We start from the raw sequence: 16737 nt of genomic DNA on the forward strand, positions 1-16737 counted from the left end.
TGTTACAGAAGATATCCTGCCATAAAGAGTCATATCATTTCTACAAACGATGACATCAGTTATACCACCACAAATGATGTCATCAATTATACCACTACAAATGATGTCATCAATTATACCACTTTCAGACGATATCATCAGTTATACCACTACAAATGATGTCGTCAGTTATACCACTACATTACTAAAAATACAATATCAGTAAAGAGATTCTTCTCAAAAATGGCTCAATAGAATTTGACAAAATGTCATGGAATAAGGTCCTTTAACATTTTTTAAAAATTATTCCAATATGCAGTCCAAAACTTAAGTTGTTACTAAATATATAGAAGGAAAAAAGTAACTTCTGAACAACCTCAAAAAAAATTAAAGAAAATTTTAAAAAAGTATGTTTGACAAGAATTACTTTAATAATTATGTTCATTTATCTCCATATATGGACACAATTACTAAAACATATCAACTTAAAATGATTTGAATAATAAAAATCAGCACTTAACTGAAAGCTGTCAAAAAGAGATTTGAAATTGTTCAAATTTTGCTGATGTATCAACAAAAACATGGCTGCTGTGTTTAAAAATAGAAAAGACTTACATGTTTTATTTTTTTTAACTTCCTAGAAGAGTCTGACTAAATTATGGAAAGCATTGTTCCACTCTATGGTTTTAAACTAAGCAACAAAAGAAAACCAAAACCAAAAACTTTATTGAAGTCAACAAATATATTTCTCTGATATACAAAACGAAAGTTGAAGGAGGATCTTAAAGTATTGTGTATCAAATCCCAAATAATCCTAAATTTTCTATAAAGTGTTAAAAATTCTCAATGAATTCCAGTAATCTTAAATGTGCTGATGTACCAATAGCATAGCTGCCAAGTGGCCTGTTTTTCACAGATTTTGGACCAGAATATGGGTGTACATATTCCTTTTTAAAAATCTGTTAAATTTCTTTTACAAATTATCTTGCAATTCTTTTTAGAAGGGGCACCTGGTTCCATTCTGAGAGAAATGTTTCACATGTATATAGGGATATAGAGTTCTAAAATATGATTGGTTCATTTGAAATCAAGGCTACCATGCCAGTCTTTAACCACCATATTATATTGCACAAAGTAGTTGCCACTATCACTGTATTTCATCTCTTTAATATTCAACTTCTAGTCATGTTGAAAAAGGAAGCAGAAGATTCAGAATTTTCTCTAGCAAAGAAAAGAAAACAGAACTAGAAGGACAATTATGCCATCATGTTTAAATTTGTGAAACCATCCAGTTAAGGAGAAAACTTTGCATTTTGCAAATTGTGTAATTGTGATTTCACTACTATGCATGGAGGTGCCCAGGACATAAAACAGCATGAGAAGCTAATAAACATCAGCTTGCTGCTCCATCATCAACAACACAGCCTGAACTTACACCACTTATAAATACCAGAGAGAACCTTGATCAAAGTTATAAATAAATTATCTAGGCATCAAGAAATTGACAGGGCATGGTACTTTAATGGATCTGTGTATGGTAAAACCAAATCAGGAAAAAGGATAAAATTTGACATCTATGATGAAATTGATGAGAAAATTAGATTATAAGTGTAATAAGCAATTCTGTGAACTTATGAAATTGACCGAATAGGTATGTGAACTTTCGTTTTTATACTCCTTTTTCTACTCTAGTTTGTTTTAATATTTTGTGTATAAGACACTTCTTTCCCTCACCAATTTTATCCATAATTTATATGTCTGATGATTCACTGGTCCACTGTTATATCTCTCCCTAATAAATTCTCTCACTAGTTTATAAATCATCTTTCACTCTTATACTCTCATATACACATTTACTAAGTTGTGGTCTGTCTGCGGCGGTTCGAGTCTAACATTCAGCCAATGTGGGTATGTGAGAAAGCTTGCCAGTAGCTTCTCGAGGGTCGGTGGTTCTTTCCGGGGTTTTCCCGGATTCTTCCTCCACCATTAATACTGGCCGCCATGTATAGCCTATCGTGTGCTGAAAATGGCGTTAAACCCCACAACAACAACAACAACTAAGTTGTTTACTCACTTTTCTCAACATTACTCTTCCATGATAAATCTCTCAGTCTCACATTTTTTGCTCATACATTCAATTACCCACCACTTCCTTGTATGCGCTCTTTCACTCTTTCTTTTTCTTCCCTTTTACCCCTTTTTTTCATTCATTAAGTTGTAATTTATATCCTTTTTAATCTGTGCCGTTCGGTTTACAAAACTATCTCTAGCTCCAGAAAGGTCTGTCAGAGGTGCATAAGAGTTATCACAAATGGAGTTGTTTCACTTGTTGTCCATAGTATACTGTATCAATGTCAAATGCAGCCAAAGCTACAGCCTTTACTGTAACACCATGGATGATTTTATTATGGATGTTTGTATTCTGTGTGAGTGTGAGTGTGAAAGCCATGCATATGATAAACTGAAGGTGATAATTACTTCATACATTCCTGTACAAGAATATGTATGTGTAAAATTTCTGCTGTTTTCATGGATAATAAAATAAAAATTATATCTATTAATGTTAGAGGCCTGCAAGGTTCAGTCTTAAAACGAAGGGATATTTTTCACTGGGTAAAACAAAAGAATGTATCTATAATATGCTTGCAAGAAACTCATAGTACAAAGAACGATGAAATATATTGGGCAGCTGAATGGGGATACAAATGTATATTTAGCCACTGCTCTAAGAGTGCTGGGGTTGCAATATTTTTTAGAAATACTTTTGAATTTATAATTCATAGAGAAAGATGTGACAGTCAAGGGAGATTTATTATTTTAGATATTACAATTAATGGCAACAGAATAACCCTCGTGAATTTGTATGGTTATAATGATGATAATCCTAGCTTTTTTAGAAAGTTAAAGGAGGAGACTTTATGTTTTGAGAACTCATCAATTATAATGTGCGGAGACTGGAATACTGTTCAAGACTTAGATTTGGATACTTATAATATTTTACATGACAAACACCAACAGTCTAGGGCAGCGATTCAAGACCTGAAAAACGAATTGGAATTAATTGATCCCTGGCGAAATTCCAACCAAGACTTAAAGATGTATACCTGGAGGCAAAAATCTCCCTTGAAACAAAGACTAGATTACTTTCTTGTATCAGATGACATTCATATGAATACAGCAGATGCATGTATCTTACCAGGGTACAAGACTGATCATTCAGCTATTGTTTTGAGTGTGGCGTTTTCAACGTTTCCAAGGGGAAAAGGATATTGGAAATTTAATAACCAACTGTTGAGGAACATTGAGTATACTGATTTGGTCAAAAAGTGTATAACTGACACTGTAAATGAATATTATGTAGGGGGAAATAAAGATGACTCTCTCCATGTTTCTCTTTCCTGTAACGACCAAATGTTCTTTGAAATTTTGAAAATGAAAATAAGATCTGAAACTATAGGTTATTCTATTAGGAAATCAAAAGAGAAACGGGAAAAATTAAAGAAAATTGAGCAGGAAATAATAGAAATTCAGGGGGGACTGTCGAATAACATAAATGGGGAATTTCTGGAAAATTTAGAGAGAAAAAAAGCAGAATTAGAGGAATCTAGGAAAAAATACATAGAAGGTGTTATATTAAGATCTAAAGCTAGATGGTATGAATTTGGGGAAAAAAGCACAAAGTACTTTTTAAATCTTGAAAAAAGAAACTATGTTAATAAGACAATAAAGGAAATTATTTGAGATGATGGGACAAATATATCTGACCAAATAGATATTTTAGAAGCACAAAAACAGTTTTAGATGGAATTGTTCAAAAGTAGAATTGCTCAGCTTGATGATGAGGCTATTCATGAAACTCAAAATAGATTTTTTAATCACAATATTAAACTTAGTCGAGAGGAAAGAGAATCATGCGAGGGTCTGCTTACAATTAATGAATTTGGTATGTCTCTAAAACGGATGGAAAATGGAAAAAGTCCTGGCTCGGATGGATTCACTGTAGAGTTCTATAAATTCTTTTGGAAGTCTCTGGGGGGATTTATATGTAGATCAATAAATTACGGATATACTGTAGGAAAACTTTCAGATTTTCAGACTCAAGGAGTCATCACCTGTCTACCAAAGGAGGAAAAAGACCGAAGATATTTTAAAAACTGGAGACCTATATCACTTTTAAATACTGATTATAAGATTGCTTCGGGAGCAATTGCAGCTAGGATTAAAAAGGTTCTTCCATCAATAATCAGCGATACTCAGAAAGGATATATGAAGGGTAGATTCATTGGAGAAAACACCAGACTATTATATGATATCATGGACCAACTTGAGAATGAAAACAGATATGGTTTATTATTGTTAATAGATTTCGAAAAAGCCTTTGACTCAATTAACTGGATCTTTGTAGAAGAAGCTCTACAATCTTTTAATTTTGGTGATTCCGTTTGTAAGTGGTTTAAACTGTTTTGTAATGACTCTAATAGTTGTGTTATAAATAATGGACATATGTCATCTTTTTTCAGACTTGAAAGAGGATGTCGTCAAGGAGATCCCCTTGCACCTTATTTGTTTATCATTGGAGTTGAGATTTTAGCTATAACTTTAAAGCAAAACGTGGATGTACGGGGAGTAATCTTTGACGCCAGTGAATATAAATTGGGTCAGTATGCCGATGACGCTTTTATTCTTCTTGATGGATCTAGTTTTTCTCTTGAAGCAACTATGAATATCTTGCAAGGTTTTTCTCTATTATCAGGACTTAAATGTAACATAACAAAAACAAAAGCTATTTGGATTGGAAACAGGAAATTTTCTAATGAAAGAATATGTCCCGAAATGGGCCTAATTTGGTCCTCTTCTAACTTTACACTCCTTGGCATAGAATTTTCTCCAGATTTACAACAGATGGTGGAAATCAATTATATGAAGAAACTAACAAAGGCAAAACGAATACTGGCAAGCTGGAGTCAAAGACATCTATCAATAGTTGGTAAAGTAATTGTTGTAAAGACTCTTGTTCTGCCCATATTCATACATCTTTTTTCAGCACTTCCTAACCCATCAGCAAAAGTTGAAGCAGAACTAAATCGCATGTTATTTAAATTTGTATGGGGTGGAAAAGTAGAGAGAATAAAACGTGATATACTAGTTTCCCCAGAAAACGAGGGAGGACTAAATATGATACACATATTTTCATTCATTAGGTATATTAAGATAAGATGGGTTAAAAGATTGCTGGAAAAGGAAAATGGAACGTGGCAGAACTTAGTCAATACAACTATACTCAGAAATAAAAAGGATATTTGGAATTTAGGGAGAAGGAAATTAGAAGAATTTTGTAAGTTCATTAAAAACAGTTTTTGGAGAGATGTAATTTTGGCAGTATCTAAATGGAAAGAAGAACCGCAAAATCCTAACGAGTATCTATCCATGAGTATTTTAAATTTTGTCCCCCCTAAAATGATCTATCAATACAAATCCTGGACAGAAGCTGGTTTTGAAATTCTGAACGATCTAGTAGATGTTCACGGTAATTTAATACCTTTTGAGATAATAAAACAAAAAACTGGAAGCGATGATTTCTTGAAATACTTCTCCTTAATATCCAGAATTCCTAAAGCATGGAAAGATGCCATAAAAAACCACCTAGTACATAATAATTTTGATAAGCAGGAGGATAAAATAACGAACTTGCGAAAACAAGATTCACTCAAGTTTATTTACAAAGATCTTTTACAGGAAGCTAAAAGGCAACACACTGCGAAGCAAGAAACTTGGATGCAAGTATTAAATAAAAATATAAGTAGTGAGGAGTGGTCTGATATATATAGCCGGGCAAAATGCTGTACCAAGGATACCAAGTTGATCTCTTTTAACTTTAAATTAATCCATAGAATAATCGCTACTAATGATTTTCTTAAAAGAATTAACATATTTGATGACAACAAATGTACTTTCTGTAAGAGTGAAACTGAAAGTATTGAGCATCTCTTTTATGACTGCAGTATTACTTCACAGTTTTGGTACCGTTTTAATGAAGTTTTTGCACCTTTTTGCCCAAATATTGTACATCTGTCCAAAAAAGAAACATTTTTAGGAAGTGAACAACTGGACAGTTTGGGTAATTTTCTGCTTATTTTGGCAAAATATTATATTTATACTTGCAGATTCAATATGAAAAATCCTTCTATTTTTGCTTTTAAGCAAATAGTTGCAATGCATAAGAACATTGAAAATTACACTGCCAAGGTAAATAAAAAAGAGGACCAATTTCTTCAAAAATGGACCTCAACAATGAACATTTAACTTGTCTCTGACTTGAGGGTAAACAGGAACAAAATACTGTAATATCACAAAAGCCATGTCACCTAGATTTTGGCCATATGCATGTGTATATGCGTGTGTGTGTGTGTGTTTTTTCTTTTTTACTTTCTCTGTAGATTATATTTATTATCCCTAGATTATCTGATAACCAGAAATGTTTGATTGTAAGGTGATCCTGGGATGGTTCCCCGACCCAGTGGTCAACCTATTACGGGGTTAATAAAAAAAAAAAAAAAAAAAATGATCAAAGTTCAGTTTACTACATTTCTTTTAGAATTGAACCTTCCCCTTTCAGTTACTAGTCTTGCAGGCGATTTATTTTGCACACTTTTTACTGACAGCAAAATTGCAAAGGATTACTATTGTGCTAGAACAAAACAGTTCAGTAAAAAAAAAGAGTCACACAAAATTCAGATCATCAACGAAAGATGATACATTAGAATCGATATCAATTGGAAAACAATAGGTATGGAAAAGGCTCATATAAACAGCCTGTGTCTGAGGGCGTGTTGCACTCTTGCACCATTTGAGTGGGCACCTGAATGGAACAGTGCACGTTCAGAATGTGCATGAGTGCAACACATGCATCTTTGACATTAATTAATTAAGTTACTGTCCTACTTTACTGATGGTCGTAGATGTTCTAAATAGTTACATTAAAGATTTAAAAATCAGTATTTGTTCCAGAAAATAAGTATTTTTATCATAAACAGTCAGTATTTTTGTACTCCGGGGTTGGCAGGTATGCATTAGTCTTGATGTATCACAATGATATCATGCAAAATGTATTTAAATGAATTCACAATAATTCCAAATTGTTGTTTTTGTCCAAAATGCCAATGGGCACTTTATAATTACAATTAATAATTTTTAAATAAATGTAACCTCAAGTGATATCTGAACACAGTAAATACTCTGAAATCAATACAGATTCCCAAAAACTAATAACAAAAAACAGGAATCAATAATTTTGTTTACCTCATTCTTATAAGCTATTTCCTGATGTATGATGCAATAGTATTTTTGGGAAACATTCACTAACATGTAGGGGCCTCGATTGGCAGAGTGGTCTAAAGCGCTGTCCATTATGGATCACTGCCATCTCACCTCAGTCTGTTTGGGTTCGAGGCTAGGATTCGGCCAATGTGGGTATGTGAGAAAGCTTGCCAGTAGCTTTTTGTGGGTCGGTGGTTCTTCTTGGGATTTTCCCGGGTTCTTCCTCCACCATTAATACTGGCTGCCATGCATAGCCTATCATGTGCTGAAAAATGGCGTTAAACCCCACAACAATAACACTAACATGTAAACAAGGTTAGGCTTCTAGAATATTCTATGATGCTAGACCTTGAACTGGCATATCAGTAAACAACTTATTACTTACAAAGATGAAACACAACTCTATCCTCAATCATGGACAAAAGTCAAGTACACAGTATACATTAAATATATATAACAGCTAAAGATGTCAAAGGGCACCCACCTGTTGATAATAACCATGGTAATAAAATGGGCAAATGGGTACCTATATATATATATATATATATATATATATATATATATATATATATATATATATATATATATATATATATATATATATATATATATATATATAAACAAGCAAACAAAAAAAACATGTTTCCAAGTTCAGATCAAAGACATTGGGAAACATCAGGAATGAGTGAGATGCAGAATATCGACTACAGTTTGAGGCTCGTATCGTGTAACTATTGGCTGCTGTGCTTCTATCATTGTTAGACCTCCTTATAGCAAGTACTTAGAAAACCACAGTGAAATAATAAAAAAATACTTAATCAACAATGGTCTCAAGGACCTATATAACAAAAGAAGACAATAGATGAACAAGCTGTTGCTAACTAGCGCCCATATTGGAACTACAATAAGAAAAGCTCAAGATAAACTAAGAATGTAATAAAATAGAATAAAAGGAGTATGTGAATGACAGCAACCATCAAAATACAAGGAAGCTACAGTCAAAAGTATCAACAAGGCAGGACACTGTCTAACAGAAGCAGTTAAGATATTGAAAAAGAAGGGCAGAATAGTGTGCAGAACTATACATTTGAGTTCCAAAAGGGGACCCAAGTCTTACCAGTATATCATAATATATAATAATGGATGATAACTTCCCCATCTTAACAGAGGAAGCAGAGGCAGCTATGAAGTCACTCAATTCAGCAGGCAATAACACTATTCTTGCCAAACTCACAGGATTGGGTGGTGATACCATGAGTCATTTAACAATTTAAATATGCAACAAAATCTAGAAGACAGGTAAATTACCAAAACAATGGATTCAGTCCCTTATAATAACACTACCAAAGAAAGGAAACCTCCAGCTCTGTTTAATCCCAGAAAGGCTATGATGAAAGTGCTCCTGAACAGACTGAAACCCCAAGCAGAGGAAGCAAAGCAGGTTTCAGAGCTGGACAAAGCACTGGAGAGCAGGTATTCAACCTATACATGCTTTGTATAAAAAAATATGTGCAACATCTGTTTGAACTGCTCAATGTCTTCATTCATGTCTTGGAAGCTTTTGCCTCAGAGATGTCATCAGGCACAAAGTGCAGTTTTGTAAATGGTACAGCTGGAGAATGGCTCCAACCAACATTGGGCATGTGGCAAGGCTTCTTACTGTCTACAGTGCTGTTTAACATTTTCGTAGATAACATGATTTCATGGTTCCTATCATGAATGAATTGTCAATGGAAGACACTTCATTATAAACCCACCATTACACACACACACACACACACACACACACACACTAGTAATTGACAGGTACCCATATTTTAAAGCATAAAAAACTCTCGCATGAAACATAATTATACAACTATAAGGATCAGATTTGACCCTTAAGCTTATCTATAAATATTAAATGGCTAAAATTTATGTTGAACTTAATGTACACTACACTGCTATAAATTTTACAGACAGGCCTATGTGTATCATGTTATTTAGATAAAAGGTGTTCTATTTATAACTATAAATGTGGGAACAATTAATTTTAGCAATGGAAATAACTGCAGGAACCAAGTTTTAACATTGAACTACTTTCTAGACAACGATAATATTATTACCCTGCCACGCATCATCACTGTGGTCATTGTATTGATGGAAAATTTCTGGTCCCCAGTAATCTGGTTCTCACTGGTTTCTCTAACATGTTGACAGAATGCATAACCATACTGTGTTAATTTTTGTGTTCACATTTTAAAATAATTATTTTAATTATCAAAAGTAGTAGATTTCAATTATAAAACAGCATGTGCTAGGATGGCCATTAAAACAGTATTTTTGGCCTACCATCAGTAGAAGGAGTATGCTAATAGGTGGAGATATATCTCCATATATGGCATTATACAATGTGCAATATGCAATTGTTATGCCTTTAAAAACTTAGTATCTTGGTGAATGCTTCTTTAATGTCTCCATGTTACTGAAAACTTAACAGTACAGTGTTCATTTTGTAAATTTTCCACATTACTGATGCCATCTTGAGTCTCTCGAAACCACCTTCTCCCCCAGAAGAGTCTGCATGATGCTGGAATAACAACTTCGGGTTCTTCAGTTGGGATTCTACGTATTCCATGCTGATTCCCAAACATTTGACCCCAAGTAAAGAAGGGCAATAACTCTTAACAAAAATGTTGGGAGCAAAGTGATTTGTTGATATGCACATCTTCAGCTAATGACCATGATATTTACCATAAAAAACTGCATGATCAATTGTACTAACAAGACTGTCATACACTGCATTATGCTACTAGACACAAGGGGCAAGAACTGTTTCCAAACTGCAGAAGCAAAACATTTGTTTATATGCACATCTGCTGGTGATGGCAGGGTCCTGGCTGTCCAAGTGGTCTAAAGCGCTCACCATTACAGATCACTGCCATCTTATCTCTGTCTGCATGGGTTTGAGTCTCAGGCTCGGAACTTGAGAAAGCTTACCAGTAGCTTCCCGTGGGTTGGCGGCTCTTTCCAGTGTTTTCCCTGGCTCTTCCTCCACCAGTTATACTAACCACCATGTATTGCCAAACAGCAAAAACAGGTGATGACCATAATATTTACTATCTTGCATGGCAATCTATAAAAGACTGTCGGACTAGTTATGCTAATGAGATGGTGTACCAGATAGATACAAGGATTACATTAGACTCCTGTGGTCGGGAGGTGGGATATAAATAATTCTACAATTTCATTTTCAATTCCTTTAAGGACTCCAGTGACAGGCAGTTGCCATCTTTGTTAGGCAAAAGTGAATGAAACAGACAACACTCATCCACCTAAAAGTGTTATGCATATTTTTCTTAAACTGACCCACATGGAGCTTTTAATTTTAATAAAATGTGTACTAGACAATTTGTACGAGTTTAATGTACCATGCAGCTACTATAGCCATGAAAAATCATGTGAGAGTGGAATGGGAGTATAGTCTGTAATTGTTCATTGTAAATTAATAGCTTTCATGATGTTTAAATGTCTTCCCAAATCATAACTTGTTTCTTTTTATCAATCATAGATTTAAGAAAATGTGCATCAATCAGTTAAATTGATTATATGATTTATCAGGCCAGTTTCATTAGTGTTAGGTCTATATGAAACATAATGAAATTCACATTGTGGTTTTTGCATAATTCTGAAATAATTTTGTGGGTTTATTGGTGATACAGGGTTCTTGTGTTATAAGGCTGCCATCTCTTTTATCTGTACTTATATGCATTGTCTCTGTGATATAAAGTCTTTCCACTTTAAATTGGTGAACTCTCTCTTTTGAATAATCATTAATGTAATTATCAAAAAAAATTGCCTTATGCATATTAATTCAATAGGAAACAAGGTCAGTAAACTACACCTGTATAAAAACTACACACCTGGCAATCAGCTTGCAGTGAACACAATCTGCATTATGATAAATGCAGTCATCAGTGAGAAATTACTGTATGTACTCACTTATAAGTCAAGCCTAACTGTGAAGTGCACAGATCCAGATCTGCTGTTGCATAATGTGCTATCAAGTCAGGGTCTATAATGTTAGCAGATGGATTTGACTTATAAGCAAGTACATACAGTAAACATATTCACAGAAAAGCCATTGTAATTATGCATATTGGTGAAAAATTTCATAAAATTAATAAATTTTTCACCAACTGATAATTTTTGTTGCAATTTGAAAATTTGAAAATTCAGTGACCAGCAGAGGAATATAAATTATTTCATTCCCATTTTAAGTTCATTCTATTATTTGAATTATTCATTGAAGTTACAAAGTGTTTGGACAAACACCATATTTTGGGATTATTGTGAATTCAGTCAAAAACATTTTGGATTATGTCACTGTGCTATATCTGGACTATTCATACATAAGCTCATTCAATACTGGAATTCATTTGCAACACTCTACTTTTGGAATTGTGACAACATTTTAGGATTATTTGGGATATAATTCATAATCCTGTATGTTGCTCTTTAATTTTCACTGTGTAACTTAGATAAATATATTTACTTTTTGATTCTACTGAATTTGTTGGTTTCACTTCCTTCTGTTACTTAGAGACCATATAGGCATAACAATGTCACACACACACATTAGTGATTGACAGGTACCCAGAAATACCAGAATTTTCAGTCCAGAATTAATAGGCATCTTTCTTGCTCAATGTGCAAAGTCAATCAGCAATGTTTATTCCAGGTTTGTGATGCAGAAATGAAGTTATTGTACAGAAAATATTTGTCTTCTTTCAGTCACAATGATTTTAACCATTTGACCCCCAAAATTCATAGACCTTTTTAAATCTTTGTGCAAGCCATCCACAAGTTATGTAATTGTGCAGGAGTCATTTTTTTTCTTGCAGTCACATTGACCTTGACCTTGTCTTTAGACAACAAAATAGGCTTTGCCCTTGTCTCACATGCAAGCTATTTGCAATGTTTTGTAATCATTGACAATAAAGAACTCAAGTTTTTATGCTCAGACAATGTAGGGAACATATGAGTGCGCAGACAAACAGATAAAGATGGATGGATAACAACCAAATGTGATATGTTCTTCCTTGTGGTGAGTGTATAAAACTAGCTCTGATTTCATGAATAAGATAGCAAGGTCATCTGCAAGTGCTGCAAATAAGTGTGTTGCATGGCTTCTTTATAATCACCATAAAACTGATTTGGAATGGACATGACAGCAGCAAAACAACTGGAGTACATGTATCGTATAAGAGATTTTCTAGGTTTGAATTTAAAAAAGAGATCAGTAACAATTTTATTTGTTTTATTATTTTATTACAAGCATGTCACATGCATTTTCAAAATTATGTTTACATACACAAAACTGTACCAATAAAGGTAACTTTGGATGAATAAGAGATGCATACCTGAATATGTATTTTAAACCATAGTATAGAGGGAAAATATCTTTCTTTTAGGCTGTCGAGCCAAGTTTTAGATCAACAATGTAAGCATAGAGCAATTAGTATGAAAAAAATAAGAAAAAATATATGAATTTCTTTAACAAATATAGGAAATATTTGATTTTGACAGAGTTTATAAAGCTATTTTAAAGAGGCTATTTGCTTGCATCAAGTGAATAATGGATATATTTCAATGAGTGGGTGAAAAACTTGGTATTTCACATGTGGCAAAGCCATGAGTGAAAATTCTTCATTTTTTAACCCACAAGATGAAAATTATCCATCATGCACTTGAAATAAGCAAATTTTAGAATATTTTGTGCTTAATATATTGACTAGCAATATGTGTGACTGAAATAGCAGATTTCTTGCAGCATCCAGCATAATAATGTCGGCTGTGGGTTAAAATTCTTCATTTTTTAACCCACAAGATGAAAATTATCCATCATGCACTTGAAATAAGCAAATTTTAGAATATTTTGTGCTTAACATATTGACTAGCAATATGTATGACTGAAATAGCAGATTTCTTGCAGCATCCAGCATAATAATGTCGGCTGTTTTACGGTTTATGTTAAAGATTAAAAAAGCACATAAACAAAAAAGGAAGAAAAAAATCCTATGTGAGTACAATGTTGGATTTGCACCTGGTCCTCTTATGGCCATACTTACGACTAGACCAAGCAAATGTCAAAATGGCAGATCAAATTTCTTGGCTATAATGTTGTTGATGACCATCAACAACAGTGGAAACATATTTTTGATGATTCACTCCAGTAAATTAGACAAATTTATTTCTCTTTAAAAATCAAGTAACTCATAGTCTAGTGTAAAACCAAGTCAATATTTAGAGGATTTATAAATAATGATAAATATACTGAATCAAAAAAAACCCAGCAACATCATAGGAAAACTTCTCAAAAATGACACTGCAAACAAAATCATGAATAAAAATAAATTCTTTTTGTGTATACTTGTACAATATATGGCTTCTGCCTCCTCCTCCCCTTATATCCATTATTCAGCAGACCTGCCACAATATTTTTTACTCCCAAACTCCTTGACATGGTTATGTTTAAAAAGAATTTATTTGTAGTAATCTTCAAAATAAATACTAAAATAAACCAAACAACGCTTCATTATATACATGTAACATGTAGCATCTACAAACAGTAAAAGAAGTTTTGGGGAATATTTAATTCTTTGCACATACTGCAAACAACATATTGACATAAATCAATCTGGAATGTACAATGTCAAAATAAGAAGCACTTTAGGCTGTATGTAACATATTCAACACGATGAACTGAATGTTCCGATTGGTTCTCTTTATTATTATTTTTTATCTCATTCTTGTTAAAATACTATTAATTGACCCATGGTTTTCAGGATGATTTTAGCCATGAAATAGATTGTTTGAAAGACAATATTAAGCACATGCTTGTGTTTGCATAGGTGGGTATTGGACAGAGGCATAAGTATTAACTATAAAGCCCCCATTAAACTTGAAAATATTGTCCCCTCCTCCTTCCTCTCCTTCCTCCAAGGAGATGGTCAATCCCAAATTGATTCAAATTAGTCAAACTGCATCAGATACAGTTGTAACAATGCTAACATTTATGGTTTCAAGCAACAACTCAGTTCTGACCATGATTCACTCAGAGAATCCAGCATGAAAGTTTGAACAACAGTACGATCCAGTGTCTAGTCAGTGTAAAAGATGAACACTATTGGGACTTGAATTACCTTCATAAACCGTATTTATCTACTGACAGCAGCAAAGACTGCAACTGATTAAGCCTATATTTTGTCATCCAATGGATTTTAAGGACAGAAAACTTGATGTATGTTTTTATTTAATGTCAGTGTAGTTGTGATTATGTGAGTGTACATATGTGTATGGTGATGATATTTGACATTGCTAAGTCTACCAACAGATTGTTTTTCTTTGTAAGTGTATTAAATGCTTTAAGGAAAACTGACAAGTTATTTTCTTTTATTCAGATTTGAATTTCCAGTCATTTTCTATAGACTTACATAAAAAATATTTACTCTCATGCACTGACCCCCTAGAGACCTCAAAACACACTTTTTGAGTCCCCCCCCAAACTGTACTTTCTGGGAATATGGCAGGTATATGTTCTCCTTTTATTGTTCATTATAAATTAAATTATGTACTAAATGTAATATCAGTATATGTCATATATTAAATTTAATATCAGTACATATCAAATATGTACTAAATGTAATATCAGTATATATCATTATGTATTAAATTTCAGTATATATCTTTATGTATTAAATTTAATATCAGTACATATCAAATAAGTACCAAATGTAATATTGGTATATATCAAATATGTACTAAATGTAATAGTGTATATCAAATATGTACTAAATATAATATCGGTATATATCAAATATGTACTAAAAGTAATATTGGTATATATCAAATATGTACTAAATGTAATATTGGTATATATCAAATATGTACTAAATGTAATATTGGTATATATCAAATATGTACTAAATGTAATATTGGTATATATCAAATATGTACTAAAAGTAATATTGGTATATATCAAATATGTACTAAAAGTAATATTGGTATATATCAAATATGTACTAAAAGTAATATTGGTATATATCAAATATGTGCCCAGACTTATAAAATACTGTAAACAAATCATCACGTGATGCATCTTCAATGATACACAAGAAAAACTTACCATTAAAATCATGATCAATAGTATTTAAGAGCAACAGAGTAAACTTACACATATGTATTTCACCCTGTCCTGAAATGAAAAACTTTTTACAATAGATATGTATCACTAATGATGCAAATTATTTTAAACAATGCAGAACTAGCCCTTATCATGCATAAAAAGCACAAGATGTCTGGTCACATCATGTATTTCTATCACAGATTCACCTTGTCATGAGTTTCTCTTCATGAGATTAATCATCCAACAATTTTATAAATATTCTAGCATAATGTAGAAATACCTGATTCTAAGTCAACACTGATAACAAATGTTGAATAAGAAAAAAAAAAAGAAATTTCAAAAGTATCACCATACCACCAAAAACAAGCACAACTGTTTTTTTTTTGTATACACAAGATATAATTAAATGTATTAAGATAAAATATATGCATATTATAACTCAAATAAGAATTCCAAGGACGGTGTAACGAACCACAAGAATGACCTCGATTCTGTGAGATGCATTGGATATGTATCTCATATCAGCAAAAGCAAAACACTAATCAATAACATAGTCACCTTGCAGTGGTTGGGAAGAATTACTTCCCTTCATCTATATGGAACAGAAATAGGAAAAATTATGTTTTTTTATCTTTCTGTGATTGTTAGAACTGAGGGGTAGCGGAGAATCTTCCTAACATTAATGTGATCAAAGAAGAAAAACTTCTGGCAAGTTCAATAAAAACAAATTTAGTTTTCATAATTTAGAAATGAATCGTTTCCAACTTGTCAAAAATATGTTGTTCCCCATTTCATGCATAAGTGTGAATAATCTATATTCATTATAAATCATCTTTAAATCTCTGCCTGACATTCAGGAATTTCACTGTTAATATAACATCAAAATGATGTTCCAGCATCTAAGCATAGACTGTATCTTTTTAACTGCTTATATCTTCCATCAACACTATTACCTTAAAATCTCTATGAGTTTACAATAGTTTTATTTTTCATTATAGTTGTATTTCACTATTTATCTCATACATTTGTAAGATACAATGATGTAGAAATTTTGTATCACTGTTCAAAATAGTAAAGAAATTCTGCAGCTTGTAGGCAGCTCTTTAGACTGTCCAGTTTTATGAATATGTCAGGATTTTTGTTGCCGTAAGCAACTGCTGGACACAGTCCACAAACTCATAACTGGTCTCCTTGATACGTTCCTTGACCTGCTCTGACCCAGTGGACAGCAACAAGTTGTACAGATTGGATTTAAACTGAAATTGCAAAAAATT

The 16737-nt window shown here is 32.8% G+C and overlaps 1 protein-coding gene across 1 annotated transcript in view; it reads right to left on the reverse strand.

Moving 5' to 3' along the window:
* Window positions 1-12578: 12578 nt before the first annotated feature.
* LOC149785771 (dynein axonemal intermediate chain 7-like) overlaps window positions 12579-16737 on the reverse strand; it is a 101674-nt gene continuing 97515 nt past the window's right edge. Inside the window, exon 19 of the mRNA XM_089979673.1 lies at window positions 12579-16719. Coding sequence (XP_089835799.1) covers window positions 16582-16719 — 138 coding nt within the window. The 3' untranslated portion in view covers window positions 12579-16581. The remainder of the gene's footprint in view (window positions 16720-16737) is intronic.

Source organism: Sinohyriopsis cumingii, chromosome 13 (assembly GCF_028554795.1).
Source record: "Sinohyriopsis cumingii isolate HCF-2022 chromosome 13, ASM2855479v2, whole genome shotgun sequence".
Taxonomy (NCBI): Eukaryota; Metazoa; Mollusca; class Bivalvia; order Unionida; family Unionidae; genus Sinohyriopsis; species Sinohyriopsis cumingii.